This window comes from Abramis brama (assembly GCF_963993115.1).
Source record: "Abramis brama genome assembly, chromosome: 7".
Lineage (NCBI taxonomy): Eukaryota > Metazoa > Chordata > Actinopteri > Cypriniformes > Leuciscidae > Abramis > Abramis brama.
Window position 1 is genome coordinate 1979601 of NC_139969.1, and position 15855 is coordinate 1995455.

At 37.7% G+C, this 15855-nt stretch overlaps 1 protein-coding gene across 2 annotated transcripts; it reads left to right on the plus strand.

The window, feature by feature from the left end:
* Nucleotides 1–193: 193 nt before the first annotated feature.
* On the plus strand, nt 194–15848 carry mbd3a (methyl-CpG binding domain protein 3a). 2 transcript variants are annotated; one of them, XM_084119335.1, is made up of 7 exons: nt 194–436; nt 1747–1903; nt 2907–3044; nt 6625–6715; nt 8251–8428; nt 10279–10425; nt 14838–15848. In XM_084119335.1, the coding sequence occupies exons 1-6, from the start codon at nt 327–329 to the stop codon at nt 10421–10423; spliced, it is 819 nt and encodes a 272-aa protein (XP_083975461.1). In that variant the 5' UTR covers nt 194–326; the 3' UTR covers nt 10424–10425; nt 14838–15848. The 2 variants fall into 2 exon arrangements, with proteins under 2 accessions (XP_083975461.1, XP_083975462.1); XM_084119336.1 differs by having other exon boundaries at nt 201–340.
* Nucleotides 15849–15855: the final 7 nt, after the last annotated feature.

Sequence of the window (15855 nt, forward strand, 5' to 3'; positions counted from 1 at the left end):
TTTATTGATACAGCGAGTCGATTCTAACTGAACCGTAAGATCCGATTCAACGAGTCACCGGCGCTCTCCTTTGTTAAACAACAATCGACTACCGAGAATCACAACGGACCTGTTTTCAAGTATTTATCCTTGTTATAGTCTCTTTTAAAGTCGATCTACGTGTTTTTACCAGCTCCGCAGACGAATGAACAGCGAATCGACTCCCGGTTCACAGAGAGTCGTCATGAGTCAGAAGGTCGTGAGGTGAGCGGGTAGAGAACAGCGACTGGCCGCCTTTAACCCCAAACATCCACAGCTTTTCCTTCCAGAGAGACTCCGGGAGAAACATGGAGAGGAAAAGGTGGGAGTGCTCGGCTCTCCCAAATGGTTGGAAAAGGGAAGAAGTGACCAGAAAGTCGGGCTTGTCCGCGGGGAAAAGTGATGTCTATTATTTTAGGTACTGCAGCGGGATTAGCCGGAGACCAGCGAGCCGAGACAAAAACTGCCTTTATATATTACTTAACAGTTACTAATCCGACCTCAATTGGCTATCTTAGTATTCTAGTACGTTATTATTCCAGATCATTGTTGTTTGTCGCGCGCACATTAAACAAATCGTGTTTTGGCATCTCGTGCGAGTTAGCACTGATCGCTAATCTGCGTTAGCTGGCATGCTAACTCATTGTTTTTGTTTTGTTCCTCTCTGTTGATTTAGTTTAACTATTGTTTTGTGCTAGTTTTAATTGAATAAAGAGTTCATTATAGAGTAACTATCGTTTATGTTCGAGTCTACACTGTTTTAATGAGAAATAGTTGCTCGTTTATTGTGATGCAGGGGCTGCAAACTTTTGGCTTTATTTAGGGAACAGTTGAAATATTAAATGCAATGTACGTTAGATATCGAAGAAATACCAGTGCACATGAATATGATGATCATTTGCACTCTGGTATTACCGTCTGGTACTGTCACTATACTATGGTACCAACAGTTTTGTAGGTGTTTCTAGTGTGTCTGTGTTTATTGTGTTGCTTTATTCAATCCTCAATTTTACTTTTGTGTGATTTCTGCAAAGGATGTGCTTTATCATAGTTCATATGCTAAATATTATTATTATTTTTTTTAGGGATGCACTGATATGAAAATTTTGGCAGATACCGATACTGATAATTCTTTATATTTGAAAGCTGATAATGATATATTGGCCGATAAATCTAAATCCAAATTTTTATATAATTTTTGAGAGCCTGATTACAAAAAAAGTCTCACCATTAAAAGACACGTCCCAAACACTTCAACATAAATCAAACTAATAAAAAAAAAAAGTCAACTAGTTGTTAAAAAAAAAAACTCCTATGGCCAATTTTCCTTACAAATAAAAATTATATTCATATTTACAGCACTTTAAAACCATCATGTTGGACAGTGCGCATCTGAAGTGTCTCAGCTGAAGGAAATAATCCATAATTTATCGGCTTTAATATATCGGACAAATCTTCTTATTGGACCGATAACAATAATATTAAAAATGAACATATATCAGATGATACCGATATGGTGGCCGATATATATCGTGCATCCCTTGTTAATTTCCATTTGTTACATTAGAAAATGATGTGTTTTTCTGTGGTGATTTATCTTTGATTGTTTGGCACAGAATTATTTGTGAAACGCGAGCTGATACTAAGTTTTCATGTTTTAAGATGCTTGGACATTTAAGTCTGCCTGGACAATAATGAATATTTCTTGAACTTTCCCTTCCTCCTCAGTCCGACAGGGAAGAAGTTTCGGAGTAAGCCACAGCTGGTGCGTTATCTGGGAAACTCCATGGATCTCAGCTCCTTCGATTTCCGCACGGGGAAAATGCTCATGAGCAAACTGAACAAGAACAGGCAGCGGATACGCTACGATAACAGCCAGAGCAAGGTGAGCGTCAGGAGTTCATGAAGCGTTACAATGTCCTGATAATTTACTCTCCCCCACGTCATCAAAGATGTTCATGTCTTTCTTTCTTCAGTGGAAAAGAAATGAAGGTTTTTGAGGAAAACATTCCAGGATTTTTCAATGGACTTCAATGGGGTCCAACGGGTCGAAGGTCCAGATGTGAGTTTCAGTGCAGCTTCAAAGTCTCGACACGATCCAGCCGAGGAATAAGAGTCTGATCTAGACAAACCAGCGGACATTTCATAACAAACAAAAAAACATTTATATACTTTTAACCACTAATGCTGGTCTTGCACGTCCATGACTTCACGCATAACGTAATCAGGTTGAAAGTTCATGTGTGTCCAATCAGAAATGCAGGATAGGGGGAAAAATCTAACTTTCTCTTCCAACTTCAAAATCGTCCGACATCATTGTTTTACCTTTTATATTTGTATTTTTTTGTAAAGGGCGTTTGACTTAGTCTTTGCATATTCACTTTGTAAACACTGGGTCGGTTCTTCCACCTATGTCACGCTTGACCTTTCACCCTGATTACGTAATGTGTGTCGCATCACAGCTAGTGCAAGACCAGCATTAGTGGTTAAAAGTATATAAATGTTTATTTTTTGTTATGAAATGTCCGCTGGTTTGTCTAGATGAGACTCTTATTCCTCGGCTGGATCGTGTCGAGACTTTAAAGCTGCACTGAAACTCACATCTGGACCTTCGACCCGTTGGACCCCATTGAAGTCCATTGAAAAATCCTGGAATGTTTTCCTCAAAAACCTTCATTTCTTTCCAACTGAAGAAAGAAAGTCATGAACATCTTGGATGACGTGTGGGAGAGTAAAGTATCAGGAAATTTTTTTTCTGAAGTGAAATAATCCTTTAAATCAAACTCATCAAATTTGTCAGTCTGTTGGTTTCCTGTAATGCTTTTGTCTGGATCTGTTTGTTGTGTTGATGTTTAATGTTTTATAAAAGATGCCTGTTTTTTGTTCAGGGTAAACCGGATCTGAACACGTCACTGCCGGTCCGTCAGACAGCGTCCATCTTTAAACAGCCCGTCACCAAAGTTACAAATCACCCCAGTAACAAGGTCAAGACAGACCCTCAGAAAGCTGTGGACCAGCCCAAACAGGTAAACGGCACAGCTGATGTGTGTGTGTGTGTATACATGTATGCATGTTTATGTGTATATGTATTTATATATATATATATATACACATGCATACATACATACAGTACAGGTCAAAAGTTTGGAAACATTACTATTTTTAATGTTTTTGAAAGAAGTTTCTTCTGCTCATCAAGCCTACATTTATTTGATCAAAAATACTGATTTTTTTTTTAATATTGTGATATATTATTACAATTTTAAATAATTGGTTTTCAAATTATTATACTTTAAATTATCATTTATTCCTGTGATGCAAAGCTGAATTTTGAGGATCATTACTCCAGTCTATCACATGATCCTTCAGAAATCATTCTAATATGATGATTCTTTATCAAAGTTGGAAACAGTTCTGCTGCTTAATATTTTTTCATAACCTGTGATACTTTTTTAGGATACTGATGAATAAAAAGAAAAAAAAGAAGCAAATTCTTTAAAAATAGAAATGTTTTGTAACAACAATATACACTACTGGTCAGTAATTTGGGGTCAGTAATTTTTTTCTTTCTTTTTTGAAATAAATCAATACTTTTATTCAGAAAGGATGTGTTAAATTGATAAAAAGTGATAGTAAAGAAGATTTATATTATTAGAAAATATTTTTTTATTTTGAATAAATGCAGTTCTTTTTAACCTTTTATTCATCAAATATATTAGGCAGCAGAACTGTTTCCAACACTCATAATAAATCAGAATATTAGAGTGATTTCTAAAGGATCATGTGACACTGAAGACTGGAGTAATGATCCTGAAAATTCAGCTTTGATCACAGGAATAATTTTGTTTTTTTAAAGTATATTCAAATAGAAAACTATTATTTTAAGTTGTAATAATATTTCACAATATTACTGTTTTTTTCTGTATTTTTGATCAAATAAACACAGCCTTGATGAGCATTCGAGACTTCTTTCAAAAATATACAAAAACGTAATGTTTCCAAACTTTTGACGTGTACTGTACATACAAACAAACACACACTACCGTTCAAAAGTTTGCGGTCAGTAAGATTTTGCAATATATTTAAAATATTGTAAGGTTTTTGAAGCATGCTCACCAAGGCTGCATTTAAAAAAAATAAAAAGTACAGTAAGAACAGCAATATTGTGAAATATTATTGTAATTTAAAATACATTTTTTCCATGTGAGTATATAGTAAACTGTAATTTTTTTCCTGTGATCAAAGCTGAATCAGCATTATTATAGAATGCATCCTTGCTGAATAAAAGTCTGTCAAGCTCCAAAACAAAAAGTACTATAACTAAGGGTGTGTTTACACTTGGTTTATTTGGTCTGGACCAAAAAAGTTCGCCTGGTCCACTTAGTGTTCACATTGGCATTTTAACACCGAACCTAAAGGCATAGGGATATGTTCACAAATCAATCGGCTTTTATTATAATAATAATAATAATAATATAATAATAACCTTTATTTTCTATAGCACCTTTAAAGGAGAAGTTTACTTTTAAAATGAAAATTCTGTCATCATATAATCACCCTCATGTTGTTTCAAACCTGTATGAATTTCTTTCTTCTGCTGAACAGAAAGGAAGATATTTAGAAGAATGTCAGTAACCAGGCAGTTTTTGGGTCCCATTGACTTCCATAGTATATTTTTTTCCTACTATGGAAGTCAATGGGACCCAAAAACTGCCTGGTTACTGATATTCTTCTAAATATCTTCCTTTCTGTTCAGCAGAAGAAAAAAATTCATACAGGTTTGAAACAACACGAGGGTGATTATATGATGACAGAATTTTCATTTTAAAAGTGAACTTCTCCTTTAACTGTACATCTCAAAGCGCTTTACAGAAACAAATAAAACCACAAAAATACACCATATAAAATAATCCACAATATAAAATTAAAGCAACAAAAAATACACCATATAAAATAATTCACAATGAAAAATGTATGCAAATATTCAATTAAAAGCTACCCTTAAAAAAATTTGTTCGGTAAGATTTAAAAATGCCAAGAGATTTTGCTTGCCTTATCTCGATCGGTATTATTATTACTACACGTATTTCATGTCGGAACTCACCAAACATCCAAAACAATGCAGTTCTGGGCTAAATGTGCTCGTTGTATGTGCGTCGCTACATATGATGGTGTTCTGACCAGCTGAGAACTCGTGAAGAGCTTCTAAAATGTGTAAAGGAGTCAAAACAGCATCAGGAATCTCTCCGTCACACACACACACACACACACACACACACACACATACATCTGCTGCGATGAGACGCGGTTCTGATGCCTGTACCGAACTGTGATGAGCAACATCACAGCTATGACAAAAAAAAAAACAGGTGTGCTTGAGCATTCTGTGCTTTTTAGGGTCAAATCTTCCTGTTTTTGGTTTGTTTACATGTCTTTATTTAAATCTGCATAGTTATGATATTTTAACCTTTTTAAAGGGCATTTAAATTTGATCAATAAATTGAATTAGAATAAGAAGACACTATAGGGCTGTTACCAATCAAATTAAATAATTTACACTGAAAAATGACAACTGCATTAAAGGTGCAGTGTGTAAGTTTTAGCGCATCTAGTGGTGAGTTTGTGAACTGCACCCAACAGAAGTTACGGTGGCCGACAGGAAGTGATGTCGTCGTCTGAGACAGCAGAGAGTCGCCAGTTAAGCAATGAGGTTTCTTTACACAGATAATTTAAGAGATGATGTTTACATAATTATTCAGTAAAACGATGTTATTGTGAATATTATTGTGACTTGTTCATCATTGTGTCAGTGTTTTATTCGCTGACTTTAGCTCGCTTCTTTACACGAAGAACAACATAGTGACGAAACGCGTTCTGTAGTAGTTTGTCCGTTTAGGGCCACTGTAGAAACATGTCGATGTAAGCGGACCCGCGGTGTGTGTGGAGAGAAATGACTCATTCTAAGGAAATAAAAACAGAACGGTTCTTTATGTAAGCTCTTTATACACCACAGAAAACATAGTTATGAATATGATATTACATTTCTGTCAACAGATCCTCCTAAATATTACCTTTAAATAATGTTATGAGAATGTTTTAAATATTTTTTGAATATACAAATAAGAAATGTTGGATGGCGGCAGGTGACCGTCTTAATGAGTGAGTCACTCATTCAAATGATTCGTTCAAACGTCTGATTCTGTCTTCCTGTTTTTGGTTCGTTTACATGTCTTTGGTCAGTCTAGCGTTCATATTTCATTCGATCCGCACCAGAGTTCATTAGGAAGGGGATCGAGACTCCTCTTTTCAGCGTCTCGGTCAGCTTGTTTGGTTCAGATGGCAGCGTTCACATTTTTTCGAATGAAACCGCACTAACAGAGCAATCGCACTAGGGTTAGTTTTAATCAGACCAAACATGCCAAGTGTAAACACACACTAAATCAACCTGGAGTGTGTTTCCTAGACACATGGTTAGCTAACTATGATTGCACGTTCCATTGAACTCTATTGGTAGCGAACATAGTTGGCTTTGGGAAACGCACACCTGGTCAATCAGTCCCTGTAACACCAGCAGTGGTGATGACCTTTGACCTGTTTATTTCACAGCTGTTCTGGGAAAAGAAGCTGAGTGGACTCAATACTTATGATATAGCAGAGGAGCTGGTGAAGACCATGGATCTTCCTAAAGGTTTGCAAGGTAAATCGGGGAAAGAAGCTCTCAAACATCCTTTTCTACTGAGATAGTGCCGGAGTTTTATCGATTCCGATTCCAATGAGGTAAAAAAACATCATTCACATTTAGTCTTATTGCTAAACATTTAATTGTAGCTGAATATCATGAACAGAAATCAACAGGCTAAAGAACACTTACACAATAATTTTTCTCCTGTGGTTTAAAAACACCATAGCAAGAACAACCAGCCTAACTAATATACATTTCAAGCATTATTAAAGACAAGTAAACACTCAGTAATTAAAAAAGAACAAATAAAAAATTTGCAATCGATTTTCAGGTACAGAAACTAATCAAATGTGAAATATCACTGCGCTTTATATATAAAATATACATTACAAATATAGCTAGAAAAGTTATTCAGTCAAGTCGAAATGTCTTTTGTTGTTTGATTAGTGTTATTATATAGACGGCGGCAGGAATATTAGGCTGCTGTCACTTTAAAGGGATAGTTCACTTTGAAATAAAATTTTGGTATGTTTTAGCTTACCTCAAGGGCATCCAAGATGTAGGTGTCTTTTTTTCCGCAGTAGTTTCAATTTTGATATTTTTAGGTCAAACCGTTCTTGTCTGTCAGTCATTGAATGCAGGTCTATGGTCACTGTCTCAAAGAGCATGGACAGAGTCCAAATTAAACAATTCCCCATCGTCCAAATTAAACAATTTCCCATTGCAAGTACACATTGATGGCCTAAGACACGAAACGAGCGGTTTGTGTGAGAAAACGAACAGTATTTATATCATTGTTACCTCTTGAACACAGCCAAATGATCTGAGGGCGCGGGCGGGTATAGATATATACATAGATGTCGCCTTGGCTACTGCAGTTCATTGGAACAAAACCGTAGCCAAGCGACATCTAGTGTATACATCTATACCCGCCCGCGCCCTCAGATCATTTGGCTGTGTTCAAGAGGTAACAACGATATAAATACTGTTCGTTTTCTCACACAAACCGCTCGTTTCGTGTCTTAGGCCATCAATGTGTACTTACGATGGGGAATTGTTTCATTTGGACTCTGTGCATGCTCTTTGAGACAGTGACCATAGACCTGCATGAAATGACTGACAGACAAGAACGGTTTGACCTAAAAATATCAAAATTGAAACTACTGCGGAAAAAAAGACACCTACATCTTGGATGCCCTTGAGGTAAGCTAAAACATACCAAAATTTTATTTCAAAGTGAACTATCCCTTTAAGAGTTTCCCAGTATAGTTACACACACACACAGAAAACAGCGCGCGAGTCGTCTTGCACTTAAATAGTTTAAAGTCATAATGAAATGCTCACAAAGGAATCGATAAGAGGAACCGAAATTTTAATTTTATAACAAGTATCCGATTCCTGACCTCAAGTATTCAATTCCAGAATTGGGATCAGTTTTCGATTCCCAACCCTGCCTAAGAGCTTCTGATCATTTCCTACAGAAACGCGCTGAGTTCTGCGGCTGTAATGCAGTGTTGTGTTTGTAAACTGTGTGATGTTTGACCCGGCAGGTGTTGGTCCAGGTTACTCAGATAAGACGCTTCTCTCGGCTCTGGCGAGCGCTCTGCACACGAGCTCGGCTCCCATCACGGGTCAGCTGTCCGCCGCTGTGGAGAAAAACCCCGGCGTTTGGCTCAACACCACACAGCCGCTCTGCAAAGCCTTCATGGTGACCGATGAAGACATCAGGTACACACCGCTGGTAGAGGTCTACACAGGCTTTAAACTGAAGCCCGAACCCGAAATCATTTAACCCGACCATTACGGTTGTATTTCTAGCCTGAACCCGAGGTCCGTTTCTCACAGTAAATACCTTCTTTTTTTACAATATGCGGTATTTTAGGCTTGCTTGCAATGATAATTAAAGGGTTAGTTCACCTAAAAATGAAAGTTCTGTCAGTAATTACTCTCCCTCATGTTGTCCAACCCCGTAAGACTTTTACAATAACAGAGAAGCCTATGGAGGAGTGAGCCAGCTCTCAGATTTAATCAGAAATATCTTCATTTGTGTTCTGAAGATGAACGAAAGTCTTTCGGGGTTGAACAACATGAGGGAGAGTGATTACTGACAGAGTTTTCATTTCTGGGGGAACTAACCCTTTAAAGTGTCATGAAACCTCGCAGTTTTATCCTGGTCGTTCACACCTCAGAGTTGGAAAAAGTCTCAAAAAATGGGTGTGTAAAGCTATTGAAAGTGGGAGAGGAGAGAGAAAAGAGGAGACAACAACCAATTAAACACAGACCTGCAACACACACATAATTAGGGTTGCTCTGATCGATGACTCGAGCCACTGAATCTGGCCGATCTCATGAACGATCGCAATTTTATTTTAATTGTGTTCGCAGTCAAAAATGACCGGCCTACAAAAATAGCTTATAAATCGCTTGTTATGCTATATTATCTTCAAATATTGGATTTAATCTTTGTCAACTTGTTTTCTTTCAATTAGCACAGGTTTTGTATTTCTTTTTGAGGCCTTATTTATCTGAGGATAAAGTTAATTTTTGTGAAAAAGCAAGCCTGTAATACTTGAAATAGTTTGTTTGTGGACATTAGCGTATGTGTGTGTGTGTGCGCGTGTGTGTGTATGTGCATGCATGTATCCACAGATGCACAGGTCAGATGACTTTATCTTTGCAAGCACGCATGTAAATATGTGATCATGAACATGCTCCTGAACAATAAATGTTTCTCTTATTTTCTATCTCACCCATTCATTTTCTATGGATGGTCATTTTTGTCCAATATAAGCTCAGATCAGTGAGTGCCTACAATCAGTCAGTTTAAAAAATAAAAAAATTAAAAAAAAAATTGAAAGAAAGTTGACAAAAAGACTGACCCTAATATTTGGTGATAATATAGAGTAGTGAGTAATGAGAGATTTATAAACAATTTTTTGTAGGCCAGTCATTTTTGACCGGAACAAATTGTAACAAGGTGGAAAAATAAATCTCAAACTTTTTGGGTAAATAGTTACACCCTGTGTAACTACCCGAACACAACTTCAATTGAAGAGAAAGATATATATATATATATATATATATATATATATATATATATTTATATATACAAAAACTTCCATCAATGATACTAAAATATCACGTCTCACGAGTCGTGTCTGTGGTTTAAGTTCCAGTAAATGGTGACACTTTACAATAAGGTTCATTAGTTAATGTATTAACTGACATGAACTACCAATGAGCAATACATTTGTTACTGTATTTGTTAATCTTTGTCAACGTTAGTTAATAAAAATCCAGCTGTTCATTGTTAGTTCATGTTAGTTCACAGTGCATTAACTAATGTTAACAAGATTTCAATAAAGTATTAGTAAATGTTGAAATTAACAAAGATTAATAAATGCTGTATACGTGCAGTTCATTATTAGCTCATGTTGACTAATGAACCTTATTGTAAAGTGTGAGCCAGTAAATGAGTAATCTGTGTTGGAAACTCCAGAAGGCCTTTAATGAACATGACCGATATTTGAATGTGTTTATGGTTGATTGAGATGATCTGAATGATGGTGTTTCCACAGGAAGCAGGAGGATCTGGTGTTTAGCGTGAGGAAGAGGCTGGAGGAGGCGCTCATGGCAGACATGCTCGCGCACATAGAGGAGGACGCCGGAGATGCCAGATCCCCGAAGGAAGAGTCCAACGACGAGGAGATGGAGACTGTATAGCTGTAAGAGACTGTATAGAGAGACTGTATAGAGAGACTGTATAGAGAGACTGTATAGAGAGACTGTATAGCTGTAAGAGACTGTATAGAGAGACTGTATAGAGAGACTGTATAGAGAGACTGTATAGAGAGACTGTATAGCTGTAAGAGACTGTATAGAGAGACTGTATAGCTGTAAGAGACTGTATAGAGAGACTGTATAGAGAGACTGTATAGAGAGACTGTATAGAGAGACTGTATAGAGAGACTGTATAGAGAGACTGTATAGCTGTAAGAGACTGTATAGAGAGACTGTATAGCTGTAAGAGACTGTATAGAGAGACTGTATAGAGAGACTGTATAGAGAGACTGTATAGAGAGACTGTATAGCTGTAAGAGACACAACTAATCATTCTTCCACCGGGAAACGGTTCACCCGAGGATGATCAGGCTTGTGATGATTGTAGAAATGTGCAATTTTTCTGTTTAAAATACTGGTAACACTTTACAGTAAGTCTCATTTGTTAACTTAACTCATGCATTAGTTAACATGAGCAATACTTCTACAGCATTTATTAATCTCAGTTAATGTTCATTTCAAAAGGTACTAATATTATTATTTTTAAATCAAAAGTTAAGATGGTAACACTTTATTTTACAGTGTCCTTGTTACATATTTGACATGTACTTACCATAGTAATAACAGTAAATTATGCATAATTACATGCAACTAACCCTCAACCAAACCCTAATCCTACTCTAACCCTATAGTAAGTACATGTAGTTGCTTAATATTACACAATAATTAAATATATAATTACACTGTAACACTGACACCTTAAAATAGTGTAACCGTTAAGATTATTATAAATTTAACCATTATGCAACATGATAAAAATGTGACTACGGTTTCATTGACTAATACCAGACTAACATGCCCAGACACTTAGTCAACTAAAACCTGACTAAACAAAAACAGAACAAGATTGGGTAACACTTTATTTTAGGCTGATGTAGTTGCACGTTACTACATGTACTTACTATAGTACTTAATTAATATTACACTCAATACTTATTTGAGTAAGTACAATGTAACTACATCACCTTAAAATAAAGGGTCACACTTTATTTGAAGGTGTCCGTGTTACGATGTTACTATACATTTAAGTGCTGAGTGATATTAATTAACAACATGTACTTAATATTAGGGATGCACTGATATGAACATTTCAGCCGATACCGATAATTCTTTACATTTGAAAGCCGATAACCGATATATTAGCTGATAAATCTTAATCCAAATTATTATATATTTTTTGAGAGCCTGATTACAAAAACAAAGGTCTCACTATTAAAAGCCACGTCCCAAACACACAATTATGATGTTCTCATTATAATGTTAAGTAGCCGATATGACAGACTTGCACATGTTGCACTTTACTGTATTTTCCTTTATTGAAGTGATTCCAATCATATTTCAAGCACTTCAAACCCATCATGTTGAACGGTGAACATCTGAAGCGTCTCAGCTGGAGGAAATAATACATTATTTATCAGCTTTAATATATCGGCCTGATAACGATAACATTAAAAATGAACATATATCGGCCGATACCGATATGATGGCTGATATATCGTGCATCCCTACTTACTATATAATTGGGGTTAGAGTTTGGTTTAGGGTTAGTAACATGTTTTATGCATAATTTACTGTTTTTTACTACAGTAAGTACATGTAACATTACATCTAAAATAAAGTGTCACCCAAAATATACACACTTTCGCGTACTCTAAAATAAACTTTTTGAGCACAGGATTGTTTTTTGTTACAATTCCCGTTTTATGTATACGGTCTATAACATATTTCCTTCCACTGCTATTTTACTTTGAGGAAAACGAGAGTTTGGATGCGCATGAATTAAAAAAAGATCTATTTGCTCTAAATTTTGCTTTCGTATAACTCCGTATACCTTTAATATCACGGCCTTATGTCCGCTTCAACGCATTCATGCGCGTCGGGAAATGGGCTGATGGTCCAGTACGGATGTGTGCATTATCTTGTTTGCCAAGTTCAAGGGTCCATTAAAAGGCTGCTACAGTAAAAAGTGCTCAAAAGTTGGGTTTCGTTAGGGCAGTGCGTCATATTTAATGAATTTAAAGGGCTAGTTCACCCAAAAATGGAAATTCTGTCAGTAATTACTCTCCCTCATGTTGTTATTGAAACTTGAACGTCAGATTTTACGTCAGAACGGAGGCTTACTATTGGCCAGCATCACACGCATCACACACATGACCAGCGTCGGCCAATAGTGAGCCTCCGTTCTGACGTAAAATCTGACGTTCAAGTTTCAATAACAGAGAAGCCTATGGAGGAGTGAGACAGCTCTCAGATTTAATCAGAAATATCTTCATTTGTGTTCTGAAGATGAACGAAAGTCTTACGGGGTTGAACAACATGAGGGAGAGGAATTACTGACAGAGTTTTCATTTCTGGGGGAACTAACCCTTTAACTCTGTGTTGATGGGCTCAGTGTGTATTGTCATAAGCCAAGTTTAATGGTTTATGGAAAAACATTGGTACAGTAAAAAATGATAAAAATGTGGATTTTGTTTGTTGTCCCATACAAAAAGGGACTTTTTCATATTTCACAAGATCAAAACCCCCTTTATTACACCACTTCTGTGGTTTTAATGCATCCTTGCAGGTGCAGAGAAATGCTTATTTTCTTACTTGAATATTTAAAACCCAAGAATCGATGTTTTACCAACAGGTTTACAATAAAAAGTGATACATTGATCATAATTAATTAATTTGTGTCAAAATTGCACATTAGTCACACGGAAATAAAGTGGTTTACTGTTGTTTCACAAAAGAAACAGGACACACTTTACTTATTCAGTCGCGTCTGTTTCTGTTTATTTGTTACAGGATATTACATCACATTTAGAAAGAATGATCATTTCTACAAATATGCCACCAAAAATACGACCTTGATATTTACCATGTTTACTATGGTAATGGTTAGTGCGCATAGTCTTTTGCATCACGTATAAATATTTCTACCTTATACGGTGATCAGAATCACAAACAGAAGGCATTCAAACATGAAAGTGAGTTTTGAGGTAAATTATTTTAAAAGTCTTTAATGCTGACAGAATCATCCGGTGCTGGCGACTCCAGACTCAGGTAAACCCCGCCTCTGTTCGTAACCACTCCTCTAGCCTGAGCCGGCCCGCTTTGGACCAAGGTATTCGTCGGGCCAGAAAACCCTGGCCGTTGGCCCCGATCAAGCCACGGAAGTGACAGTGGAAACGTGACACGCACGCACTAGCACGGCCGCTTTTGGCCCGACAGTGGAAACGCGACACACACACGTATCCATAAAATTAATAACTCTTTAGGAGCATAAGAATTGGATTACTACAAATGATCTGTGCTGAATTCGTCTGGTCTGACTCAGTTCATCATTGATTGGGAGAGAACACTTCAAACTTACTGGCTGTGGAAATCAGTGGGCGTCTCATTATACTATAAGCAAAACTCTGTAAAATAACACGCACTCTGTGCAACCAAAACGGCGTCATATGGCGAGTTGAACGGCGTAAAAAGCGGCGCTTTCCATGTACACTAAAACGCCGTCGAATACGGTGTCATTGACGTATTTCGCGCGTTTTTTACGGCGTTTGTAATTACAACGTCAAATGCGGTTTAAAACGCCATATTTGACGGCGTTTGGCTGTAAACGCGATTAATCTATAGCGTAATTCTGAACCACTTGGCTTGCCATAGAAACGCGACATGCACGCACTAGCACCACGCACTAGCACGCCCGCTTTTGGCCTGACAGTGGAAACGCGGCACACACGCACTAGCAGCACGCACTAGCACGCCCACTTTTGGCCCGACAGTGGAAACGCGACACACACGCACTAGCACGCCCACTTTTGGCCCGACAGTGGAAACGCGACACACACGCACTAGCAGCACGCACTAGCACGCCCGCTTTTGGCCCGACAGTGGAAACGCGACACACACGCACTAGCAGCACGCACTAGCACGCCCACTTTTGGCCCGACAGTGGAAACGCGACACACACGCACTAGCAGCACGCACTAGCACGCCCGCTTTTGGCCCGACAGTGGAAACGCGACACACGCACTAGCAGCACGCACTAGCACGCCCACTTTTGGCCCGACAGTGGAAACGCGACACACACGCACTAGCAGCACGCACTAGCACGCCCACTTTTGGCCCGACAGTGGAAACGCGACACACACGCACTAGCAGCACGCACTAGCACGCCCGCTTTTGGCCCGACAGTGGAAACGCGGCTATTATGTTGATGTTGTTTGATTGTAATTCTTTCTCTCTCTCTCTCTCTCTCTCTCTCTCTCTCTCTCTCTCTCTCTCTCTCTCTCTCTCTCTGTGTTCGCAGGGTTGATCGGTAGCGACGGGAACAACCTGGACAACAGTATTCCCCCCTCCCCCCGACACAAACCCAAAGACTCGGAGCGGATCCCTATGCAGAAAACAAGCCCTCTCTTCCTGACGTTCTGCTCTAACTCGACTGTGAAACTTCATGTTTTACTCCCGTAATATTTCAAGCAGTTTTTATAAAACTAAATGTGCTTTAACTGCTCTATTTTTGTATATCAGATTTCTGACGTTCTCCATCATGTGTCCGTTAGGTTCGAGTGAGGTTTCGGGTGTTTTTTTTGTTTGTTTTGTTTTTTATTCAGACATTGTAAGCTAAGATCATGCAACATCAGTTTTACACAAATCAGTTTTTTACACATAAGCAAAAATGCCATGTTTTTATGACTAATAATAACTCTGAAATACTGTACTAGCAGTGCATATTGTGTGATGGCTGGTACAGATATGGTGCTCAATTTTTGTCCTGGTTTCTTTACATTTTAGCTTTTGTTACGATGCCGTTTGAGCGTAGACATGACATTAGCTTTTACGTTGGTGCTTTTACGTGTTTCCCCATCAAGCTTTGTATCCGTTGTGTACGTGACATCATTAAAGTTAAGTGAAAACGACTGTTTTACTGTATTTCTGGAGCTTTTCTGACCACATCAGATCGGATCAAGCTGTGTTTGTTGCGGTAGGAAACTGATGCATTCGACATGATGCACTGATGCAGTATGATTTATGATTATGGACTGAAAACCTGATGGTTACAGGACAAAACTCTGATTATTTCCGTGTGGTGTTGAATTCATGATCTTGATTGTGATTTACACTTATTCTTCACACAGCCACGGTTTAACTTAATAGATTTACTCACACCCTTACATTTTTTTCTTATTTGATATCATATATGAAATATGGAGGGGACGTGGTTTTGTATGTTGGTCCTTTATTTGCAAGAAACATTTTTGGTAGCTGAAGGAGAGATAATTTTGTATACATGGCAAATAAAAGTCTTTCAACACGTCAACGTGTGC